Source organism: Crocuta crocuta, unplaced genomic scaffold (genome assembly GCF_008692635.1).
Source record: "Crocuta crocuta isolate KB4526 unplaced genomic scaffold, BGI_CrCroc_1.0 scaffold149, whole genome shotgun sequence".
NCBI classification, from domain to species: domain Eukaryota; kingdom Metazoa; phylum Chordata; class Mammalia; order Carnivora; family Hyaenidae; genus Crocuta; species Crocuta crocuta.
In genome coordinates, this window is record NW_027551561.1 from 6055690 (window position 1) to 6079151 (window position 23462).

General features: G+C 41.5%; 1 protein-coding gene and 1 pseudogene across 1 annotated transcript in view; both read left to right on the forward strand.

Moving 5' to 3' along the window:
- The window catches only part of NF1 (neurofibromin 1), a 200939-nt gene that overhangs the window by 56726 nt on the left and 120751 nt on the right, over positions 1-23462 (forward strand). The window contains 15 exon segments of the mRNA XM_077749858.1: positions 1015-1138; positions 2500-2661; positions 4301-4550; positions 5054-5127; positions 5352-5435; positions 12217-12657; positions 13033-13184; positions 13352-13468; positions 13936-14019; positions 14702-14818; positions 15415-15596; positions 15714-15925; positions 18906-19067; positions 19221-19324; positions 22929-23064. Of these exon segments, the coding sequence (XP_077605984.1) occupies positions 1015-1138; positions 2500-2661; positions 4301-4550; positions 5054-5127; positions 5352-5435; positions 12217-12657; positions 13033-13184; positions 13352-13468; positions 13936-14019; positions 14702-14818; positions 15415-15596; positions 15714-15925; positions 18906-19067; positions 19221-19324; positions 22929-23064 (2401 nt within the window).
- LOC144219725 (small ribosomal subunit protein uS8 pseudogene) lies at positions 6462-6848 on the forward strand (annotated as a pseudogene).

The window sequence follows — 23462 nt, forward strand, 5'->3', positions numbered from 1 at the left end:
GGGCAGCACATTGAGAACAAAGGGAATGTGTGAGCCTCAGGTTCCATGTTGTCATTATCTCCTCATAGAAGGGGGTGCACTAAGTCCTCCCCGGCAGCTGATTTAAATCCGAGACACAGAGCAGTGTTCTTCGATAGTAATGTAATGTGAACCACATGTATAAGTTAGAATTTTCTGGGTGGCCACATTGCAGAGTATAAAGAAAAGGCAATAGTAATTTTAATAACATTTTTAAACCCATCCTATATTTCTAGAATATCATTCCAATATGTAATCAATATAAAAGTTACTGAGATATCTTACATTCTTTTTTTCCATCAAGTCTTCAAATTTGGTTATGTTTCACACTTACAGCACATCTCAGTTTGGGCAAGCCACATTTCAGGTGCTCATTAGCCACATGTGGCAGGCTAGTGGCTACAGTGTTGGACAGCGTGACGACTCTAGATCAGGGATCAGCAACTTTTTTCGCCTAAAAGGTCAGGTAGTAAATAAATCAGAGGGTTGGTGGGCAAGATAGTGTCTGTGAGAACTATTCAGTTCTGCTGTTAGAGCACAAAGGCACCCCTAGGCCGTATGTAAATGAATGGGTGTGGCCATGTTCCACTAAAAAATGTTAGTTATGGAAAGCAGATAAGGGATCGGATTTGGTCTACAGGCAGTTGTTTGCAGATCCATGCTCTAGAACATTGAGTTTACATACAGTCCATGCTGTGCATGTGGGCTGTCATTTCTTCTGAGTCTTCTGCAAAGATGAGATGCATGGATGAAATGCTTGGGAGTTTGGGGATTGGAGGACTTAGAATTGTTTGCTTTTTTTTTTTTAACATAATCTGTAGATTTACTCCCTTTGATTATTGTGCTATTAACATTTTGAGAATTGATTTCTTTAGAAAATCCTAGCTTCTGTAAACTTAGATCCATTATGAGAGAATGTCTTCTTATATACTGATTATATCTCTGTTAGGTTATTTATTGATGATACTGATAACTATGAACTTTATGCTCTTGCAGCTCTCAAATGCTTTTTTACATCTGCAAGAAATTAACTAGCCATCAAATGCTTAGTAGCACAGAAATTCTCAAATGGTTGCGGGAAATTTTGATCTGCAGGAATAAATTTCTTCTTAAAAATAAGGTAAGCAAAGTATCTTTAAAATGGAAGCATATTTGGGGGTAATGGGAAGAGATGAAGGAAATGTATATTAGCCAAATTAAGTCCTACTTTCGCTCTTTCTGCCTACAGAGTCTTCAAGGGGAAATATATGTGCAGAGGATAATGGCTGAGAAGTTAACGTTCCAAAAATTGTTCTGAGTCTTTGTCCTTCAAGTTGCAATCTTGATCAATTCTAGTTGAGTTCAATAGGACTCTATGGGGCAAGCCTAGGAGGTGGGGGCTGCTGTACCCACATTAGATTGAGCAACGTGTTCTATCTTGTCTCGAGTTCGTACATAAGACGTGAATCTTATGGCTTAGGCTAGTCCAGTTATCTGTCAAGAGGTTGAGGGTCTTTGGTCCAAGTTTATTTATATTTCTGCCATAACAATTTCACCTCTTCAGATATCTGAGTCTTCTCCCTTAGGGTGGAGTGAAGTATTGATTCTGAACTATAAAGCACGGGGTCAAGATTTTAGAGGTTAGAGAAGAGCCTGAAATTTCTTTTACCGTAAAATTTTTGTAGTCAATTAAAATTTTTTTCTATTATGGCATAATTTTTGGAGTTCTTAGTTCAATGAATTTTTATCCTTTTCTAGAATAATAACTCCAAGATATCTTAAACATATTATACTCATGCTTTTCAGTGTACCATGCAGCTTGTTAAATTTCTTTGTTTAGAAATGGGTTGATGGTGAGTTGGGTTTTTACACATCTGGGTTATCTTAGTGTGTTAGTATAGTGGAATTTGGCCTTATTCCAAAGATAAGGAACAAGAATGGACTTCAGGGTTTCATACCTTTACCTGTGGTATAATTCTCCAGAGTATAAGCATTAGTAATCCAGTAATAATCTGTAGTAGTCTGGTCAGTAAAGTTAGCCTTGCAACAGGCTTGTCGTATTTACCATTGCTAATTACTGGTCGAAAGGAATTTAGTCTCGAAAGAGTCAACTTCCAATTATCCTGATAGGGCACAGGATAAAAATCTTATAGGGAGTATATCTTTGTCATGTATAATTGACTGAGAAGTACATTATATTTTTCATATGGTAGCTTTATGTTGTTGTTTAACTGTGCCCACGTTAGATCTAGAAATGTTAATTTGCATTTCTAGAATCTGTTGTTTCTGGTGATTTGAAGGGTGGAAGGCTGAGAGGAGTTTCAAAGACACTAAGCCAACATCATTCGTACTGTTGGGTTTCTAGTGAATATTCTTCAAGGAATAGGAGTTGGGATGTGAGGTTTTCCAGGATAGTCGCAAACAGGAAGAGTGCTCGTATTACATATTTATTTTTCCTGGTTATCAGTGCTTCAGAAGGGCTCACTCATGTCTTCTTTTTAGCAGGCAGATAGAAGTTCCTGTCACTTTCTCTTCCTTTATGGGGTAGGATGTGACGTTCCTTCAAGTGGAGCTACCAGTCAGATGTCCATGGATCATGAAGAATTAATGCGCACCTGCACTCCCGGAGCCTCTCTTCGGAAGGGAAAAGGAAACTCGTCCATGGTAAGCAGCTTCTTGGGTAGTTTTCCTGCATCATTACCCTCTGTGCCATATGTTTTTTCCTGAATGAACTTTGGTAAATTACAACCAGATGCTAGAGCGCAGTAAAGAACTGGTTAGATTCGAGTTCTGTCACTGATCTTTGTGGGACTTCAGGCATATCCCTAACATCCCTGGGACCCAGGTCATCAGCTTTAAAATGCAGATAACAACAATTTATGCCCCAGAAACGTCGTGATGGTTAAATGAGATTGTGTGTAAACAGCACTTGACACTTACTGATAAGATATAACTGAGCGCTGTAATTACCGTAAATCTCTACTGTACAAAGGGCCATTCATATCCCAGAAGTTTATAGGTTGTACCACCTAACAAGAGTACAGATTTACTGGGAGAGAAAGTATTTTGCTTGCTATAGATAAGTGTCTGTGGTTTTTGTTTGTGTACAGAATTCTTTTTAAAAATAAATCACCGTAGGGGCGCCTGGGTGGCTTAGTCGGTTAAGCGTCCGACTTTCGCTTAGGTCATGATCTCGCGGTTCGTGGGTTCGAGCCCCGCGTCGGGCTCTGTGCTGACTGCCAGCTCAGAGCCTGGAGCCTGTTTCAGTCTGTGACTCCCTCTCTCTCTGACCCTCCCCTGCTCATGCTGTCTCTCTCTCTCTCTTAGAAATAAAAAAAAATAAATAAATCACCGTACAAGTGAAAATAGCAGGTCATTACAAAAGAGTGTCTTTTCCAGACCAAACTTTTTTTTTTTTCACACTGTTAAAAACATAAAAACACTATTTGTGGCATTTAGAATGCAGCTACCAATCTAGAGAGTACAGTCTTTAATTCTTATCAGTGGAGAGGAGTGTCTGTCTAGGATTGTCGTAGAATTAGGTTAACTTTCCTAATCTTTGCCATAATACAGTCTGCAGGAATCTTGATTATACTGATATCTCACAGAAGATCTTGCTGGTCCACGTTACCATTGGCATTATACTGTTAGACTTGGAAGTCAAGAAATTGAAGTCAAGAAACAAAGCTTGTTTATCCCTAATTTTCAGTCCAACCTTCTGTTGAGGAAAAAACAAATAAGCATCACAGTGTTTACTGCTGTCTATGGTAACTGCAGAATTTACATTCTCTTTGTAAATGAGGATTTCTTGTGGGCATGTGTAATCCAGAGTCAAGTACATCTTCTACAACAACATTTGGTCCTTGTCCGTGCCCTTGTTTTAGGCCTTGTTGCAGTGTACTTACTTTATTTCGTCCCCACGGTAGGTAGATAGACTTTCTTACTAGTTCCTTTGTCATTTATAATTGAGTTGGAAGTGCACTGCGTTTTTCATTCCGTAGATTGACGCTGTGGGTACTTGTGTTTGCGTTAGACTTAATCTATAGTTCTCGAATCTGAAGTAGGATAATACCTATTTGATTTGAAATTGGGCAAATAGTAGCATTACCCTGGTCCAAACAATCTCATTTGTCATCCAGACAAGATATTTAGGGGGTTGAAAATTCCTGTTGTGAGTGCAGGGGAAAGCTTTTGTGTGGTATTGAATGCACATGTACGTGGTGCACAGTTTGTTGCGCTGTTGGATTTTATAAATAAAATGACCTGCGTCGCAAACACAGCGCCTCCCATCCCTGCCCTCCAGGAGAGCGCGGCAGGGTGCGGCAGCGCCCCACCCATATGCCGGCAGGCGCACACCAAACTGGAAGTGGCCCTGTACATGTTTCTGTGGAGCCCTGACACCGAAGCCGTCCTGGTGGCCATGTCCTGTTTCCGCCACCTCTGTGAGGAAGCAGACATCCGCTGTGGGGTGGATGAAGTGTCGGTGCACAACTTCCTGCCCAACTATAACACGTTCATGGAGTTTGCCTCTGTCAGCAATATGATGTCAACAGGTAACTGGGGATGATGTCTCCCTCCCCCCCACTCAGTTTGCCTTGAGTCGCACGACACCAGCTAGTGCTAGGAGTGGAGGGAGCTTCGAGGGTTCACTGAAATAGCGTTCCTGAAATCCTTTCTACATAAGAGAGGCTGAAAGTAAATAGCATTTGAAATAAATTGTTAACATCTCCCTGAGCTTGCAGTACGCAGTACGTTTGTTTAAAACCTGGCAGCATAAATGACTGTCGGTTACAGATGATGTAATTTACTGAGGTTGAACTGTACATGGGGACGTTAAACACACCGGCACGTGTTGTGCGTAAATAAAGGTGGGAGTAGCTTTTGTTACGCCGCGGCTCTTGCGGAGTCCGAGCTAAAGCCCGTCCCCGTGAGGTCGGCCAGAGGAAGCACTCCTTCCAGGCCTCCTGCTCTGCCTGAGGGGTTTGGCCCGCCAGGCTCTCCCTTGGCGTTCGGGGCTCTGAGTTCAATGAGTTGATGTGCTGTTGTCCTTGCTTAGGAAGAGCAGCGCTTCAGAAGAGAGTGATGGCACTTCTCAGGCGCATCGAGCACCCCACTGCAGGGAACACGGAGGTATGCTCTCTGCAGGACGCAGCCCCCGGGCCCCGCCCTTGGTCGGAGCAGCCGCGTGCTGTGTGTGTGACCAGGAATGGGTTTTGAAGCAGATCTAAGATATGTGTGCATATTACACATGGGATATTATGCTTGTAGTGTGCACCGACTTTGAGACCTACTGCTGGTTGATTTTTAGTACTAGGTTTAAAGTTGCTTTCAAGTGGTAATTGCCTTCATTTTAGGCTTGGGAAGATACACATGCAAAGTGGGAACAAGCCACGAAACTAATCCTCAACTATCCAAAAGCGAAAATGGAAGATGGCCAGGTGAGTTTGTGAAGTTGATTTTTGTCTTTTAATTGATCTGCTAAGCATGTGTACTTCATTTCAGTAATCTGTTGAGTCACTCTTAGTATAAGATATATGTATGGTTGTCGTAAGACTTCCTTAGTTTGGTTCCTCTAAAACTGCACTATTATGGGGCGCCTGGGTGGCTCGGTTAAGGGTCCGACTTTGGCTCAGGTCATGGTGTCATGATTTGTGAGTTCCAGTCCCACGTTGGGCCCTCTGCTGACAGCTCAGAGCCTGGAGCCTGCTTCAGATTCTGTGTCTCCTTCTCTCTCTGCACTTCCCCCACTCACTCACTCTCAAAAAGAAATAAACATTAAAACTGCACTGTTATGGTACCCACTAGCCACATGTGGCTACTTACGTTTAAATGAAAATTTATAGTAGTTATAATTAAATACAGTTAAAATTCAGTTTCTCAGTAGCCACTTCCAAGGATTCATTAGCCACATGTAGCAATTGGCTACTGTATTGGACAGCATGGATATACAGTGTTTCCATCATTGCAGAAATGTGGGCCAGCAGGAGGTAGAGATGGTTTGTGGTGGGGGCCCTTCCTTTATCTTCTTTCCTTCTCTTTTTCCATGATAGTATTTCACAGACTTTTCAGGAAAGGGATGACAAAGTTAGAGAAAATAAAATTGAAACAGTACATTTTACTGTTTTGTTAGGTATTCTTTTTTTTAATTAAGTAATTTATTTTTGAGAGAGACAGAGACGGTATGAGTAGAGGAGGGGCAGAGAGAGAGGAAGAGAGAGGATCCCAAGCAGGCTCTGCACTGTCAGCACACAGCCCAGTGCAGGGCCCGAACCCACGAACCTGTGAGGTCATAAAATATGTACCTAATGTCATTTGGAGAGGACGTGTGTGGCTTTAGGATGAAAGCTTTTTTATTTTTTTAATTCTTAAAATTTTTTTGGTAACTTTCATTGAGATATAATTTGCATACCATACAGCTCATCCATTTAAAATGCACAGTGCACTTTCTGCTGCCTTTCCTTGCTGCCATAATGGTGTGCACGAATGTTCTGGCAGATGCTCTCAAGAGCATCAACAGTGCCAGAAAGAAGCACACGCCGGGTTTTCATTAGGCCGGGTGCCAAAGTCGTTGTCCGGGTTCTGACCGGGATGACGAAGTGTGGCTACACTGGTGAGTCTGAAATGATCGATGATCACAGAGCCGGGAAGATTGCCGTGAACTTCCGCAGGCAGGTTCGGCAGCCCTCGATTTGACGTACGACTCGAAGACCTAGAAAAGTGGCAAAATAATCTGCTCCCATCCCGCCAGTTCGGTTTCATGGTATTGAACCTCAGCTGGCAACATGGGCCATGAAGAAGCAAGATGGAAACACACAGGAGGAAAAATCACAATCCTGCATTTCTTTTTCTAGGGATATAATACATTATGTGCAAATAAAATGCCACAATAGACCAAAAAAAGAAGTACAGTTAGTGGTTTTAAGTCTGTTTACAAAGTTATACAACCATCACCCCAATCAGAAAACCCACACACCCTGGAGCTACTATTCCCTTATCTCCCCCCTGCCCAACCCCTCCAGGCAGCCACCAGCCTGCTTTCTGTAGATTCACTTGTTTCCCACATTTCACATAATGTGGCTGGTTTTTCTCACTTGGCATAATGTTTGTAAGGTTCGTTCATGTCAGTCAAAAGCTTTTTGAAAGGAGTTTAATATTCTGGTTTGGTTATATTAGTCTATGACAACAATATATTGGCTCCTAAAAAATGTATATGGTCGTCTGAGTTTGGACTTCTTTGTTTTTCATCTTGCACATCATTTTTTTATTGGAATATAACATACATACAAAAACATGTATAAATCTAAGCGACAGTTTAGAATATTAGGAGATGGACATGCCTATGCACCCAGCACCCACATCAAGAAACAATTCATTAGTAGCACATTGGAAGCCTTTGTTGAGCCCTGCTACCCATATTAACAACCCAAGAGTAACCCTCGTCCTGGCTACTGAATACAAGAGCTTTCCTGTTTCAAACTTTCTGTAAACAGATTGCTGGAGACGTAGTCCCTTAAATCCAGCGTCTTTCACTCACCGTGGCTTGTGAGAGTCACGTACACTGCTCTGGACCACTGTCGTTCATTCACTGGTACTGCTCCATGTTATTTTATTCAACGGACAGTCCACCATGTAATTTTGCTTCCTACTCTCTTAGGACATTGGAATGCTGTACAAAGACTATTTAGTTCTTTTGACTAGTCCTACTTTGTACATTCTTGACTGAGTCTTTGTTAACTGTCGAGGTATATTTCTGCAAAGCACATACTTAACAGTGGAGCTGCTAGGTGACAGGCTATGCAGATTCACCTGTGGAGAATATAAACTGATACAAGTACTTAAAAAACTGGTGGTTTCACAAAGGCTTTTGAAGGACAACATTTTAAAAAAATGTTTGTTTATTTTTGAGGGAGAGTATGTGCGCAGGGGAAGGACAGAAAGAGAGGAAGACAGAGGATCCGAAGCAGGCTCCGCACCGTCAGCGCAGAGCCTGATGCGGAGCTTGAATCCACAAACCATGAGATCATGACCTGAGCCGAAATCAAGAGTCGGACTGTTAACCAGCTGAGCCCCCCAGGTGACCCAAGACAATTAACATTTTAAAATGGACTGCTATATTGGGGCGCCTGGATGGCTTAGTCGGTTAAGCGTCCGACTTTCGCTTAGGTCATGATCTCGCCGTTCGTGGGTTCGAGCCCCGCGTCGGGCTCTGTGCTGACNTTAAAAAAAAAAAATTAAAATGGACTGCTGTAGCACCTCTGTAAATGATGAAATACCCAGCCATTAAACACCTGCAAGTGAGTGCAGGTGTGTTCATGAGAGCAGGGTAGGGACAGAGAGAGAGAGAGAGAGAGAGAGAGAGAGAGAGAATCCCAAGCAGGCTTCATGCTCTCAGTGAAGAGCCTGACACGGGGCTTGATCTCATGAACCGTGAGATCATGACCTGAGCTGAAATCAAGATTTGGATGCTTAACCAAGGAGCCACTAGAGGCTCCAGCTGCAAATGTTATATTAACATAGTACATTCAGTTAATAACTGAATACAGTATGCCAGGGAATGGAACATTATCAAGGGAAACCTGAAATTATACTAGTGGAACAGAACTGAAATGCAAGAAACTTGTGGTAATCATTTCAACCCCATTAAATGAACAGTAGAATTCAAACTAGAGAAAAAACACTAACCTCGTTCTTTATGTGCTGCAGAAGTCAAGACACAAAAGATTCACCCAGAGAGAAGAACAATGCCACTATCACGGTGTTTATATTTCAGCTTAGGTTTAACTTCACTTCTTTAGCTTTTTTACATATATCATGTGATATAGTTCAAGAACATTTAACTGTAACTTGAAAGCAGAATAATCACTACAATGTTCCCAGAGGCAAGAAGGGAGCAAGTATTATTGTTTCTCTTGGAGGGAATCTAACCAAGACTGCCAAAAAGTGCTGTGAATAGCAAGGCTGAGTGATGAAATATGAGCCCTGTGAGAGAATAGTCTTTAAGCCTGTTACGAAGACTTCAGTTACTAAAACACAGGTTGATAATAGTCCGTTAAATGCGATGAACCTGCCATACCTAGTCAATAAGAACATGCAGAATGAGCTTTGACCAGCATGTAAAAAATTCCTCTTTACATGGGCTTGCCTACATTTTCAAGGCAGCCCTCAGTGACTCTCATTTGAATCTGTCAAACCAACATACCAAGGAACAGAGAAGCTTCTCTGCTTCATGTATTTATTAATCCTTCAGAAAGATTAACTGACTCATATCTTGAACTGTATTCCACAATAAAGTCTTTCCAAGCAAACATTACCCAAATTAATGCCTGTTGGAGCATTATGTTGAATTGATGTTTATGAACTGCACGTCCTTGAGTTAGACGTTAATGGTACATAGATGCTAAATTGGGAAGAGGTTGTTGGAGAGAAGATGTTAGTTCTGCATGTGAATTAATCTGAACTAGCTGCTCTTCACACCCAGATACTTCATCACAATCAGCCACATTCTGATTTGCACTGATCGCGATGCTGCTGCAACTGACATCGGCTGCACTTAGCCCATCATCAGCAATACGCCCTTCGCGGTGGTAACAATGGTGGCGATGGCAGTGCTGTGGCCCAGTGAATTGTAGGCAGTTAAATGATCCATTCCCAGTAGCCTCCCCAAGAAAGTCCTCAGTGTGTGCAATTCAAGATTCTTGACATGCTTGTGCTGTATATGAACAGTGTTTATTTCCCCTGAAATATCATGCTCTGGATCTTGAGAATGTGAACAGGCATCTGGCATTTTTATTTGATTATCTGCTGATGGCATTACTTAGTGTTAAAAACCAGGTCCTTTCCTATTCCGTTGCTTGTCCCATTTCTTTCTGGTGGGCTGTGGGAATCCCCTAAGCAAATGCCTGCTTGATTTTCTAGCTTTCTGTTCTAAAGATCTGTACCACACCTGCTTTTAGGGGGATTGTGATCATGATTGTCATCTTCATCATCTTCTTTAAGGGGTTTCATATGGGCAGTGTCTTCTGCTGGGGCTCCCAGCTGACTGGCTGGCATGGCTAGAAATCCTCTCATTGCTGGATTCATCACTGTGCCCGCTACTCCTACCAGGACCCCTGCTTTCTTCTCCACCACTGTTGGCGATTTCATCACAACTTTCCTGCACAGATTCCTCTGTGTCTGAAAGTCGCCGTGCATGTTTGGGTCTGCTAATAAATTTGTCCATTTCAATGTCACTGCCTCCACCCTGATGGGTATCACTGTTACCAGTACTCTCAGTACTAGCTGCAGGGGACCAAGGTGATAGAGCTGTTCTTCTGAGCTCTTCTTCCTCTTTCTTGTTTACCTTAGTATTTAATAAAGATGCAAAAGAACTCTGCTCAGATACCTGAGCCTAATGCTTTATTCTACAATGCTCTTTGTATTTTTTTTTTTAAATAATGCTTTCATTAATGTTGATGCCAAGTACAGTGTTTGTTGAGCACAAACACTTGGCTCAAGGGGTGAAACTGGATAAAGAGGTGTCTGCATGGTGCTGGATCCAAGTTCTTGATAAAGAGAGGAAATAAGTGACGTGAGTACTGATTACAGTGTTTCAGCACTGCTGCAGCCCACCTGCAGTCAATGTGCTAAGTACTCAGCCACCCTTACGCTGCTCACAAATTCGAAATCTCTTGGCGCTGTGTGATTATCTCATGTGTACATTTGGTCCAAATCTATGCTCTACCACATTGTTGCTTCTAAGCCATTTTGCAAGTTCTTTTACAATGGTCATTTCTTTGTCTGATACCAATGATTCTTTATGGCACAAATCAATGAAGGTGTGGCGTTGATTCATCATCTGGCTTAGTCCATCCGACCTCACAAAGTAGGTGACAGAAAAAACTGAAATGCAAGACCCAGGCTTTCTCTGTCAAAGCAGAGAATTGTAGCCAATGGTCCTTTTCACTGTGCTACACTTTAAGTCACCATGTCGCGAGCGGCACCCTGTCTCTACTCTTGTTCAGAGAATTTGCACAAATCCCTCTAACATAGGTCCTAAAAGGGATAATGTGCTGCACGACAGCAGGGATAGTAGTCATAGTCTGCTCTTAGCTACAGCTGTCATAAATGCATGCGTCATGAGAAACGGTAGTTTCGGGGGTTCCTTATTCAGAGCAATCGTTCATGGCAGAAAGGCCATTCTTCTCACACAACAAACATACATAATGAAACAAATGCAGTGGTACGTCTACATCATTTATATCACAGAATGGCCCTAACGTGTTGCTTTCTCGGGTTGATGGGTCCTCTGTAACAGGCTGAGTATTAGCTTGTAAGCAGTATGTAAGGAGAACTGAATTTGAAAAAGCTTTGCCACACATAGTAAAAGTTTTTCTTTCTCATCTGTACCCCGTGAACTAACAGGGTCAGAACTCTCTGAAGATGACTCCTCAGTCAGCTTCTTGTAGGGTTTGATTCTTCTCTATTGTTTGTTTTTCTACGCTCCCTTCCATACAGTCTCTTTTTGCTCAATGGTTCTTTTGCTTGATTACTCTCATCTTGCCATGCAGAATCTATGTTAGTAGTAGTATGATGTGGGTGCCTGGGTGGCTCAGCTAGGTAAGCGTTTGACTCTTGGTTTCGGCTCAGATCATGATCTCACAGTTCATGGGTTCAAACCCCGTGTCCAGCTCTGTGCTGATGGCGCAGAGCCTGATTGGTATTCAGTCTCGTCCTCTCTCTCCCTGCCCCTCTGTTTGCACTCTCTCTTTCTCAAAAATAAATAAATGAACGCTAAAAAAAAAAAAAAATAGTAGTACAGTGTTTGCAAAGCTGGTCCCAGAGCACTTGAACTTGGGCCATCACTAATAAGTACACACATTACTTGGTAGAAAATTTTCAAATGCTTTTATTCCTTGAAGCAGCGTAGACATTGCCTCTAGGTCCAGGGATTGATGTAAGCAAATAATTTGATTGTATGTTCCTTTCTGAGCTGCAGTCCGAAACCACCTTCTGTGTCTGATACCACATATGTGTGTGTCGCTACCTCAATTTCGCAGGTTCATTTGCCCTTGAGCAGTGAGATACCTTGGTATCATTCGAAATGGTGGAGTGAAGAATTGCGTTTTTAAAATGTAAAAAATGTTCTTTTGTCACAGAAGAAATGCTGGATAAAAAGTAATTTGTCAAGTCTCTCAACCCATTAGGTTGGACTCACGTTTTCCATAAAATGTTTGTGTGTAGGCAGCAGAAAGCCTTCACAAGACCATTGTTAAGAGGCGAATGTCTCACGTGAGTGGAGGAGGATCCATAGATTTGTCTGACACGGACTCCCTGCAGGAGTGGATCAACATGACCGGCTTCCTGTGTGCCCTTGGGGGAGTGTGCCTGCAGCAGAGAAGCAACTCTGGCTTGGCAACCTACAGCCCGCCCATGGGCCCAGTCAGCGAACGCAAGGGCTCCATGATTTCCGTGATGTCCTCGGAGGGAAATGCAGATACACCTGTCAGCAAATTCATGGACCGGCTCTTATCCTTAATGGTGTGTAACCATGAGAAAGTGGGACTTCAGATACGGACCAACGTTAAGGATCTGGTGGGCCTAGAATTGAGTCCTGCTCTTTATCCAATGCTGTTTAACAAACTGAAGAACACTATCAGCAAGTTCTTTGACTCCCAGGGACAGGTAAAGTGTTTTCTGCTTTATTTTTCACCCGTTTGTACAAATAGATTGACTAGATTGATAACGAAGCCTTCTTTTTGATTATTCCTTTCAATACTGGCATGAACATGCACTCACAGTTGTTTTTAAGTGGGCAAAAAATTGCAGGGAGAAGAATCATCTAATATAGAGAGCAGTTTGGTTGTTAGGAACTCTAGTGAGAGGCTGTGCCAGGGGTCATGAATGTGTTGGGCATGAGTATGAGTGTCTGTCTGCGGGCCTATTTGGCTATATGCCCTGGGGTGTTTTTTGCAGGTGTGTGACAGCTGGGTCATGCAGTTTCATCCGGGGTGTGTTGGCGCTGCATCAATTCCAAAATGTATTTTGTTCTTTATGTAGGTTTTATTGACTGACACCAACACTCAGTTTGTGGAGCAAACCATAGCTATCATGAAGAACTTACTAGATAATCATACTGAAGGCAGCTCTGAACATCTGGGGCAAGCTAGCATTGAAACAATGATGTTAAATCTAGTCAGGTAAGTATTTCTGCTGAAATGTAGCAGAAACACATCAATATTGGTGGTTACTAGTGAAAGGGTTTGCTGTTCTTTATTGCACTCAAATTGGGATGCAATAAGGTAAGCAGAAGTATGTGCTCCTATAAATATAAAAAGATTGCAGTGTTTGTAGTCACATTTCATCATTTTACTTAGAGATTAAAACATTTGCAAAANGTCCATGCAATTCAAATCAAAACAAAACTGTGTCAGTTGGTCGAGGTGATGATGGCAAGGAGAGATGACCTCTCGTTTTGTCAAGAGATGAAATTTAGGTGAGTTCTCAAAAGAGCAAAGTAGGGTCTTGTAAATCTTAGGTTAAATGAAGTACCCCCCCCCCCCAAAAAAAAAACCCAGCAGGTACTTGATTATCATAGGAAAGGGGAGGGAGAAAATGGAAAAGTAGCAATTTACCTTTTTATTTTTCTCTCCCGGTGTCTTCAAATTTCCCAAAGCTTTGTGCCCACGACACTACTTCCTTTGTGTAAAATTATAAGAATTTGATTCTGCTTCCAAACTGAAATCCTTGCTAAGGGCTGATGTGGAAGATCGCTATGCAAGTTGACTGGCTGTGCCCCTCTGCCTATTGAGAGTTGGAGTAGCACTATCTCTTATGAAACTGCCATGTCGCCCGAGTGATTTGGCAAATATTTGCACTATTAAACAGATTTATATGACTGGAGGTGTATGTGTGACTTAAAAAAAATTGTTTGCTATTATCCTTTTCTCTGCCATTCTGTAGGAATAAGATGGTAGAATACCTGACAGACTGGGTCATGGGAACATCAAACCAGGCAGCAGATGATGATGTAAAGTGTCTTACAAGGTAAATAAATAAATAAATAAATAAATAAATAAAAGAGAGAGAATGATTTCTAATTAAGTATTAGCAGACTTACTCAGGGTGTGGATACTGCATCATCCCTATTAGAAATATATTTTATGTGTTTTTTGGTATCAGTGTTTTGCATTTGAATTATTTAAATATTTACTTTTTATTTTTAACTGAATGATTTTCAGTAAAATCAAATGTGAGAAAGTGATGTTTGGAAATTTAGTGTTGTCTGTTTAGGAAAGGTAGTCAGTAGCTGTTGGAAAAGAAAATATATAAAACCGTAGATTGTATTTATTTTATAATTAGATAAAAGTTGTACTTAAGGAACTTAATTATCTTGAGTCTTTTCTAAAAAGTAATTTCCTGTATTTGCTCAAATGGTAAATACTTATTGATTGTCACACATCAGGAAATAATTGAGCACTGAAGTACATAATAATCATTCACATATATTCCTTGGGTGAGGCTTGGTTTTATGAAAGTTACCATCACCTTCTCCCTCACTTGAAATGCTTTTGCATTCTGGGTGTGCGTGTTAACTCAGTTATTTAAGTTTAATGAAATTGGTGGTTCCTAACTTCCTAAAGTTCTGTTAGGAAGGTGTTTATTTGCGAGGAATGTCGAGTGGAAGAACCTGAAAAACTTATATGGTCCCTAAATTTTCTTTCTTCAGAGACTTGGACCAGGCGAGTATGGAAGCAGTCGTGTCACTCCTGGCCGGCCTTCCGCTGCAGCCCGAGGAAGGAGACGGCGTGGAATTGATGGAAGCCAAATCACAGTTATTTCTTAAGTAAATTTCAGTCACCAAAAACGCAGAGCAAAAAACAAAGCCCCACATACAACAAAACAAAATCTAACCAAAGTGGCAAATGATTGTGTTTGGGAAGCGGACCTTATCGCTTGGGTATTATGGCCATTGGCAGCTGCTTATAGAATATAGCCCATGCATGAAGCAATCTTCCCTGGGATAGGACTGGGTTCGGAAAGCAACGGTGTTTTGTGTTTTTAAAGGAAATAATCTGGTCATTGAATTATTGGCAATAAAACCCAGATCACCTCGTTAAGCCATTTAAAACGGCATTGTATGAACTATTTGGACTACTAATTTTATACGGTAAACACTAAAAGCGTTTCCTGCGTCGACCAGGAAAGATTGTGTCTGTTTGGTGCCTGTGTTACGAAATACGTACTGGTTTTGTCAGGATAAAATCATATTCACATAGCACACTTCGTGATGAGCCACGTTGGTTCATTATCCCGGGACTTGAGAGAAGCAGATCCCCAAGACCACTCATGTGATGCACATGTGATCATTGCAGAATATCAGCTTAGCTTTCTGGTTGATGTGGCCTTCGCTGTGTAAGAGTCAGTCTTCTTATTTCTCAGGTATTTCACGTTGTTTATGAACCTTTTGAACGACTGTAGTGAAGTTGAAGATGAAAATGCACAAACAGGCGGCAGGAAACGTGGCATGTCTCGGAGGCTGGCATCACTGAGGCACTGTACCGTACTTGCAATGTCCAACCTACTCAATGCGAATGTGGACAGTGGCCTCATGCACTCCATAGGTGAGATAAAAATGAAAGCTTCATAGAGAAAGGGACGGCCTAGAGAATTGGTTCGTAAGACAAGCAAAATGGTTAACAGTCCATGTTAGTAAATTTGCATCTCTCTGTCCCCATCAGGTTTAGGTTATCACAAAGATCTTCAGACAAGAGCCACATTTATGGAAGTTCTGACCAAAATCCTCCAGCAGGGCACAGAATTTGACACACTTGCAGAAACGGTGCTGGCCGACCGGTTTGAGAGGCTGGTAGAGCTGGTGACGATGATGGGGGACCAAGGGGAGCTGCCGATAGCCATGGCTCTGGCCAGCGTGGTCCCGTGTTCTCAGTGGGTGAGCTCCTGGAGGAGGTGCAGAACCAGGGCCCGCTTCCAGATTCATTTGTTCTAGGACCTGTCTTGTTTGTTTGTTTGTTTATTTCTTATGTTTGTTTGTTTTGAGAGAGCATGAGCAGTGGAGGGGCAGAGAGAGAGAGAGGGAGACAGAGAATCCCAAGCAGGCTCTGCTGCTAGGGCAGAGCCTGACGCAGGGCTCAATTTCACAAACCATGAGATAGTGACCTGAGCCAAGATCAACAGTTGGATGCTGAACTGACTGAACCACCCGGGTGCCCCTCATTCTGGAAGTGTTTATTGCATGAATTGCTAAACTCTAGAGCTGGAAGAAACTTCAGATATTGTTCGGGTGGTTTTTTCCAGCTATGGGAAAGTAGTTGTGGCTTCTAGCCCTCTGTAGTATGAGGATCTTATTCCTTATATACTTAAATCCCTTCCCTGTCCCATTGAAAAGTTCCATTTAAACACTGATCAAAAGAAAATTAAAACCACTGACCTGGTCTGGTGTTTTCATGTATTAAATGAGTTGATTAGGGTTATATCTCATATTTAGTTGTCATTAATGCTAAAGCTAGAATTAAAGGCCTGTGTGTCTAGTTCACAACTCTTCTATACTGCCCTATATGATTTTCTAAAAAAATGTAAGCACTACATATGCATTAGAAATTGTTGCTTGTTTTAAACACTGGAGGCATATGGCTATTTGGTCTCTTATTTATCTATCTATGTATGTATGTATTTGAGAGAGAGAGAGAGAGCACAGATGCATAAGCCGAGGAGGGGCAGACGGAGAGGGAGAATCTTAAGCAGGTGCTGTCCTCAGCATGGAGCCCAGTGTGGGGCTCGATCCCACAACTCTGGGATCATGAGCTGAGCTGAAATCAAGAGTTAAACACTGAACTGACTGAGCCACCCAGGTGTCCCCAGGCCTCTGTTAATAAAAAATTTTTCTTAAAACCATACTATTTTTAACAAAATATGCTAAACATTTGAGAAGGGTTGTCCTTTACCATGCTAAAAAGCTATTCAGTTTATATTGTATCAAAAATGATTTCAGTTTAGCAAATTATAACAAATCAGGTCATCTGTCATTGCCTGTAGGTTTTTTTCTGCTTACAAAAGCTGTAGGATCTTGTTTCTCATGCTTCAGTGAAGTTTTAAACTCCTTGCTCTGGCTGACAAGGCTCTGCCTCCACTCTGACATCATCTCCTGCCACTTTCCTTCCTGTTCACCAGACTTAAAGATGTCAGGCTTATTTCCGCCTTCGGGAGCACCCTGCTGCCACTGCTGCCGCCACCACCACCTGGGATGCATCTTCCCTGATCTTTTATATGGCCAGCTTCTTAAGAGCTTTTTAAAAGTTAAAAAAAAAAAAAAAAAAAGATGTAATTCTCTTTTGTGTACTTTAAATTCTTTTGCTTAACATTTTCAGAATTTTGCAGGGGAGGGATTAGAATGGAAAAAAATTAGCACAGTTCTCTAAAAACATATTTTGTGACTGAATTGTCTCCCATAACGATACTTGACTTTAAAATGGAGGAGAGGGGCTCCTGGGAGGCTCAGTTGGTTACGTGTCCAACTCCTGATTTTAACTCAGGTCATGATCTCACCGTTTGTGGGGAGTGAGCCCCATGTCGAGCTCTGTGCTGACAATGCAGGGCCCGCTTGGGATTCTCTCCCTCCCCCTCTCTCTGCCCCTCCCCTGTGTGTGTGCACTTTCTCTCTCAAAATAAATAAAATAAAACTTAAAGTAAAATGGCGGGAAGAATTTTTATATCTAGTATAGGGAGTAGAGCAGAATATCCGGGTTGTTTTAGGCTTCTAGATTCTTTGGTTAGGATTGTCAAATTTTTTCCTTTACTCGGGTACCAGATTTGACCAGGTGAGCATTAGAAGAACTATGGGCCGTGATCCTGGCCTTTGCTGTCACTGCTTGCAGGATGAGGCACATTTTACGCCCCCCGCCCCCAGCTCCCCAGTCTGTGTAAATCTCCTCACAGCATGTGTGGGTAAACTGATTTTACGATCACATCATTTTCCTGGAGTGTACCAAAAACTACTCTGTGGAATTATGAGGGTAACCATTTAGGAAGTAGGTGGGAATTCGCTGCCCACCTTCGCTTTGTACATAAATCTTGCTAATCTCTTGGCTCTGAATGCACAGCCCACATCTTTTTCCTGGCTTTCTGCAAATCCTATAGTCTTTCCATGTTTGTTGTTTCTCTGCTGAGCCCTGTTTAGTGTACACTGAATCTCCCTGACCGTACGAGCAGAGAGTCGAGCCCTTGTGCTCGCCAAAGTCTTATTCCTGCTCACTGGCTTTCTACAAAAAGGATGTGGGCAGGGGCGCCTGGGTGGCTTAGTCGGTTAAGCGTCCGACTTTCGCTTAGGTCATGATCTCGCGGTTCGTGGGTTCGAGCCCCGCGTCGGGCTCTGTGCTGACTGCCGGCTCGGAGCCTGGAGCCTGTTTCAGTCTGTGACTCCTTCTCTCTCTGNATGTGGGCATATCAAACTAAACTCTTTGCCATCATGTTCTATTTCTACTCTCTTTGATTTTCTCATGTAATCTGAACTGAATCTTGGCTTTTTTTTCTGTCTCTTGTAAAGCCTAGGCCTATCCACTTTTCATCCATTAATTCTTAGAATTAACAGCTGCTGCGGCACCTTGTTGGCTCAGTTGGAAGAGTGTCTCTCTTAATCTTGGGGTTGTTAGTTTGAGCCCCACACTAGATGTAGAGGTTGCTTAAATAAATAAATAAACAAATTGCTTTTTTTAAAAAAAATTCACGTCTGCTATAGACATGAAGATATAGTCATCTGTGTAGACACGTGGACACAGATAAATCCCGGGGGAAATTAATTAGTCCTCATTTAACTGGATTTAGCAGGTGGTTGACAGTTTTGGATTTACCTTTCAGTTTCTTGCTAAAGACAAAGTGGGATTATTCACGCTAACTCAGTTTTGTTCTGTTCTCAGGATGAACTAGCTCGAGTTCTAGTCACTCTGTTTGATTCTCGCCATTTGCTCTACCAACTGCTCTGGAACATGTTTTCTAAGGAGGTAGAATTGGCAGACTCCATGCAGACTCTTTTCCGGGGAAACAGCTTAGCCAGTAAAATCATGACCTTCTGTTTCAAGGTTTATATCCATTTCTTTTTTTTTTTTTTCTTTTTTGTTTTTTGGTGCCAAGGTATGGCAAATTGATTATGTGCAGAACGTACAGAACAGAATGTCTTTAATGCGAGATATTTGGAGAAGGCGTCCTAAATTCCTACTTGTGTATCTCTTTAGGTATATGGTGCTACCTACCTACAGAAACTCCTGGATCCGTTATTACGAATCGTAATCACATCCTCTGAGTGGCAGCACGTTAGCTTTGAAGTGGATCCCACCAGGTTTGTCATCGTCCTGCTTCAGCTTTTCTCCACTCTTTCCCTGCCCCCGCATGGGCCCAGGCCCTCGGAGCCTCTCCCGCTGATTCCTGAAATTAGTCTTTAATTATAAAAGCTACACACAAATACGTTTTTCTTAAAAAGATGTACAGGTATCTTTGGCTACCATGTCTAGAGACAGACTGTTACTAGTTTAGCCTGTTCTTTGTCTTTTTTTCAGTGCCTTTGCATGTACGTAAATCAAGTGGCAGAAACTGGGGGGATAATGTGAGTGCTTAATATAAATGGAAACATGTCGCATACATGGTTTTGCAACTTAATATTTTTACCTTTGCTCTGTCTTCAGGCTTTTTGTGTCAGTATAGAAAGATTAATCTCATTCTTTTTATCTGCCACGTAATATTTGATAATTGGCTAGATCACTATTTTGCCAATCCCATATCGATCTTACTTTTTTTTCCGACCAATTAAAAAAATATTGAAGTACAATTGACATACACTGTGGTATCAGTTTTGGGTGTACAGTATTTTGGTTTGACAGTTCTGTGTATTACTCAGTGCTCATTATGATAAGTGTGGTCACCGTCTGTTACCGTACATCGTTGTTACAACACGATGGACCATATCCCCGTGCTGTACTTGTCACTTTCGTCTCCACGACTTATTTATTTTATAACTGGAAGTTTCTACCTCTTAATCTCCTTCACCTATACCACCCATCCCCTCAGCTGCCTCTCCTCTGGCAGCCACCAGTTCTCTGTATTTAAGAGTGTGGTTTGTTTATTTGTTTGTTCATTCATTTGATTTGTTTTTTAGATGCCACGTATAAGTGAAACCATATAGTATTTGCCTTTGTCTGACTTAGTTCACTTAGCATAATGTCTAGTTCCATCCATGTCGCAAATGGCAAAAAGTTTTTGTTTGTTCATTTTTTATGGCAGAGTAATATGTCTGTGCGTGTGCGTGCGTGTGTGTGTGTGTGTGTGTGTGTGTGTGAGACACATCTTTATTTGTTGACAGACACCCGAGCTGCCTCCCTATCTTGGCTGTTGTAAATTATGCTGCAGTAAACATAAGGGTGCGTGTATCTTTTCAGTTCAGCGTTTTCATTTTCTTTGGGTAAATACCAAGTAGTGGAATTATTGGAACATAGGGTATTTCTTTTTTTAATTTTTTGAGGAACCTCCACACAGTTTTCCACCGATAGTTGCAGCTACCGACAGTGCACAAGGGTTTCCTTTTCTCCACGTCCTCACCAATATTTGTTATTTCTGCTTTTTGTTTTTGTTTTTGCTGTTGTTTTGATACTTGCGATTCTGACTGGTATGTGGTGATTCCTCAGTGTGGCTTTGATTTGCATTTCCCTGATGATGAGTGATGAGCAGTTTTTCACGTGTCTGTTGGCCACCTTTATGTCTTCTTTGGGAAAATGTCATTTCAGGTCCTCTGCCCATTTTTGAATCAGATTGCTTGGGATTTTGGGGTGTTGAGTTGTGTGATTTCCTTATATATTTTGGATATTAACCCCTTATCAGATATATCATTTGCAGATATCTTCTCCCATGTAGTACGTTGCTCTTTCATTTAATTGATGGTTTCCCTGCTGTGTAAAAGCTTTTTATTTTGGTGTTGTTTATTTTTGCTTTCATTTCCTTTGCCTGAGGAGATGTATTCATAAATAGGTTGTTATGGGTGATGCCTAAGAGACTCCTACCTATATTTTCTAATAGGAGTTTTATGATTTCAGGTCTCATAGTTAGGTGTTCAGTCCATTTGGAGCTTGTTTTTACGTATGCTATAAGAAAGTGGGCCGGTTTCATTCTTTTGCACATAGTTGTTCAGTTTCTCAATACTGTTTATTGAAAAGACCATCTTTTCCTCATTTTTTATTCTTGCCTACTTTGTCATAGATTAATTGGCAATATAGACATGAGTTTATTTCTGGGCCCATTTTTCTGTGCCAATGATCTATGTGTCTCTTTTTGTGCGTGTACTATACTGTTTTGATTCCTATAGCTTTGTAGTACATGTTGACATCTAAAATTGTGATATCTCTAGCTTTTTCTTTCTCAAGATTGCTTTGTCCCCAAAGTCTTTTGTGGTTCCATATAGATTTTAGGGTAATGTGTTCCAGTTCAGTGAACAACACTATTGTATTATTGCACTGAATCTGTAGATTGCTTTGGGTACACATTTTAATAATGTTAATTCTTCCAATCCATGAGCATGGCATATCTTTCCTTTGGTTTGTGTTGTCTTCAGTATCTTTCATCAGTGTCTTATAGTTTTCAGAGTATAGGTCTTGAATCACTTTGGTTAACTATTTTCCTGGGTATTTTGTTCTTTTTGGTACAGTTGTAGATGGTGATCCCATTGACTTTTGCTGTAACTTCCCAACATTGTCTTTTTCATTTTTCAGGTTATTTGCTATAGGAATTATTATGAAGTCTAAATCTTTTTGTTACTTGCTTTCTTAGAACATTAATTATTCTCTCTTGACTACAAGATAAGTACAAGGTTTTCTAACTACAACTCATTATCACCTTCATTCTTTCATGTGTTCTCTGTACATTAGCTCCAATATGCACATGTTGTATATTTTTTAAAGTGGCTTGACACATGGTTTGTTGGGGTTGGAGATGCCTGATAAATCATATCCCTCTTCCCTGGCCAATTTTTAAACAAGTTTTTAAGGTTTTTTCATTTTTGAGAGGGAGAGACAGAGACAGAATGTGAGCAGGGGAAGGGCAGAGAGAGAGAGAGAGAGAGAGAGAGAGACAGAATTGGAAGCAGGCTCCCGGCTCTGAGCTGTCAGCACAAAACCTGACATGGGGCTCAAACTCACAAACTATGAGATCATGACCTGAGCTAAAGTTGGACACTTAATTGACTGAGCCACCCAGATGTCCCTTCCCTGCCCAAGTTTTAAAACCAGAAGAATGGAAGGAGAAGGGCTGGGAAGGAAGCACTCAGGAATCGGTCATCACCTTTATTTCTGATAAAAATGCCTAGAGTGTGTGGCATTTGATCCTGTGGGTGAATAGGTTTGCTGATACTTCAGCTTGAATTAGACTCTTCTGCCTCATCCCTTGTACAACTGGATACCTACAGACATGCCTCCCAGGGAAGCTTCTTACCACAGAAGTGGAGAGCAAACCAGAGTCCACCTTGTCTGCAGGCAGACATAACCAGAATGGAGAGGATGGCACTGAGCAGAGTATATACTAAATCTGTGAGAATATAAGGGGATATGAATTTTTTAAAATTTTTTAAAATGTTTATTCATTTTGAGAGACAGAGTGTGAGTGAGGGAGGGTAAGAGAGAGAGGGAGACACAGAATCTGAAGCAGGCTCCCGGCTCTGAGCTGTCAGCACAGAGCCCGACGTGGGGCTCAAACTCACGGACAGCAAGATCATGACCTGAGCTGAAGTCGGATGCTCAACCAGCTGAGTCACCCAGGTGCCCTGGGGATAAGAATTCTTATACACAATTCTCAAAATTATCTTTTTACAGATTTTTTTTTTTAATTCAAATCAAGATCCCAGCAAAGTTCAAACCATGCTTTTGGCTGAAAGTCTCTTTTAAAGAATCTCTCTCTCTTTATAGGTTAGAACAGTCAGAGAGCCTTGAGGAAAACCAGCGGAACCTTCTTCAGATGACTGAAAAGTTCTTCCATGCCATCATTAGTTCCTCCTCAGAATTCCCCCCTCAGCTTCGAAGTGTATGCCACTGTTTATACCAGGTATGCCTAAGGTTTGAGAGCACCGTTATTAATCCAAAGCTGAAGTAAAAAGAATGCTTTAGTAAGGAGGAATTTAGCTGCTGACAGTGGGTGGTTGAAAATACAGAGTCAATTTGGATGAGTAATGCATTAAGACTTGTTGGAATTGGCTTTGAAAAAAACTTAAATATCACTTAGGAGACAGTGTGAAGTATTTTAAGGGGTTACTAAAAATAATAAATTCTCCTCACATTGGGAGCGAGTATAAAATGCACGGAATCTGTTGGACATAACAGATGTGGTTGAAGTGAGATATATGATGGAATTTTGGGGATTATCTTTTGCCTGAATCACTCATAGGGTCGTTTGCGCATGAGGCAGGTCCACTCCTTGGTTTTCGTACTGTTGAAATGCTTGAT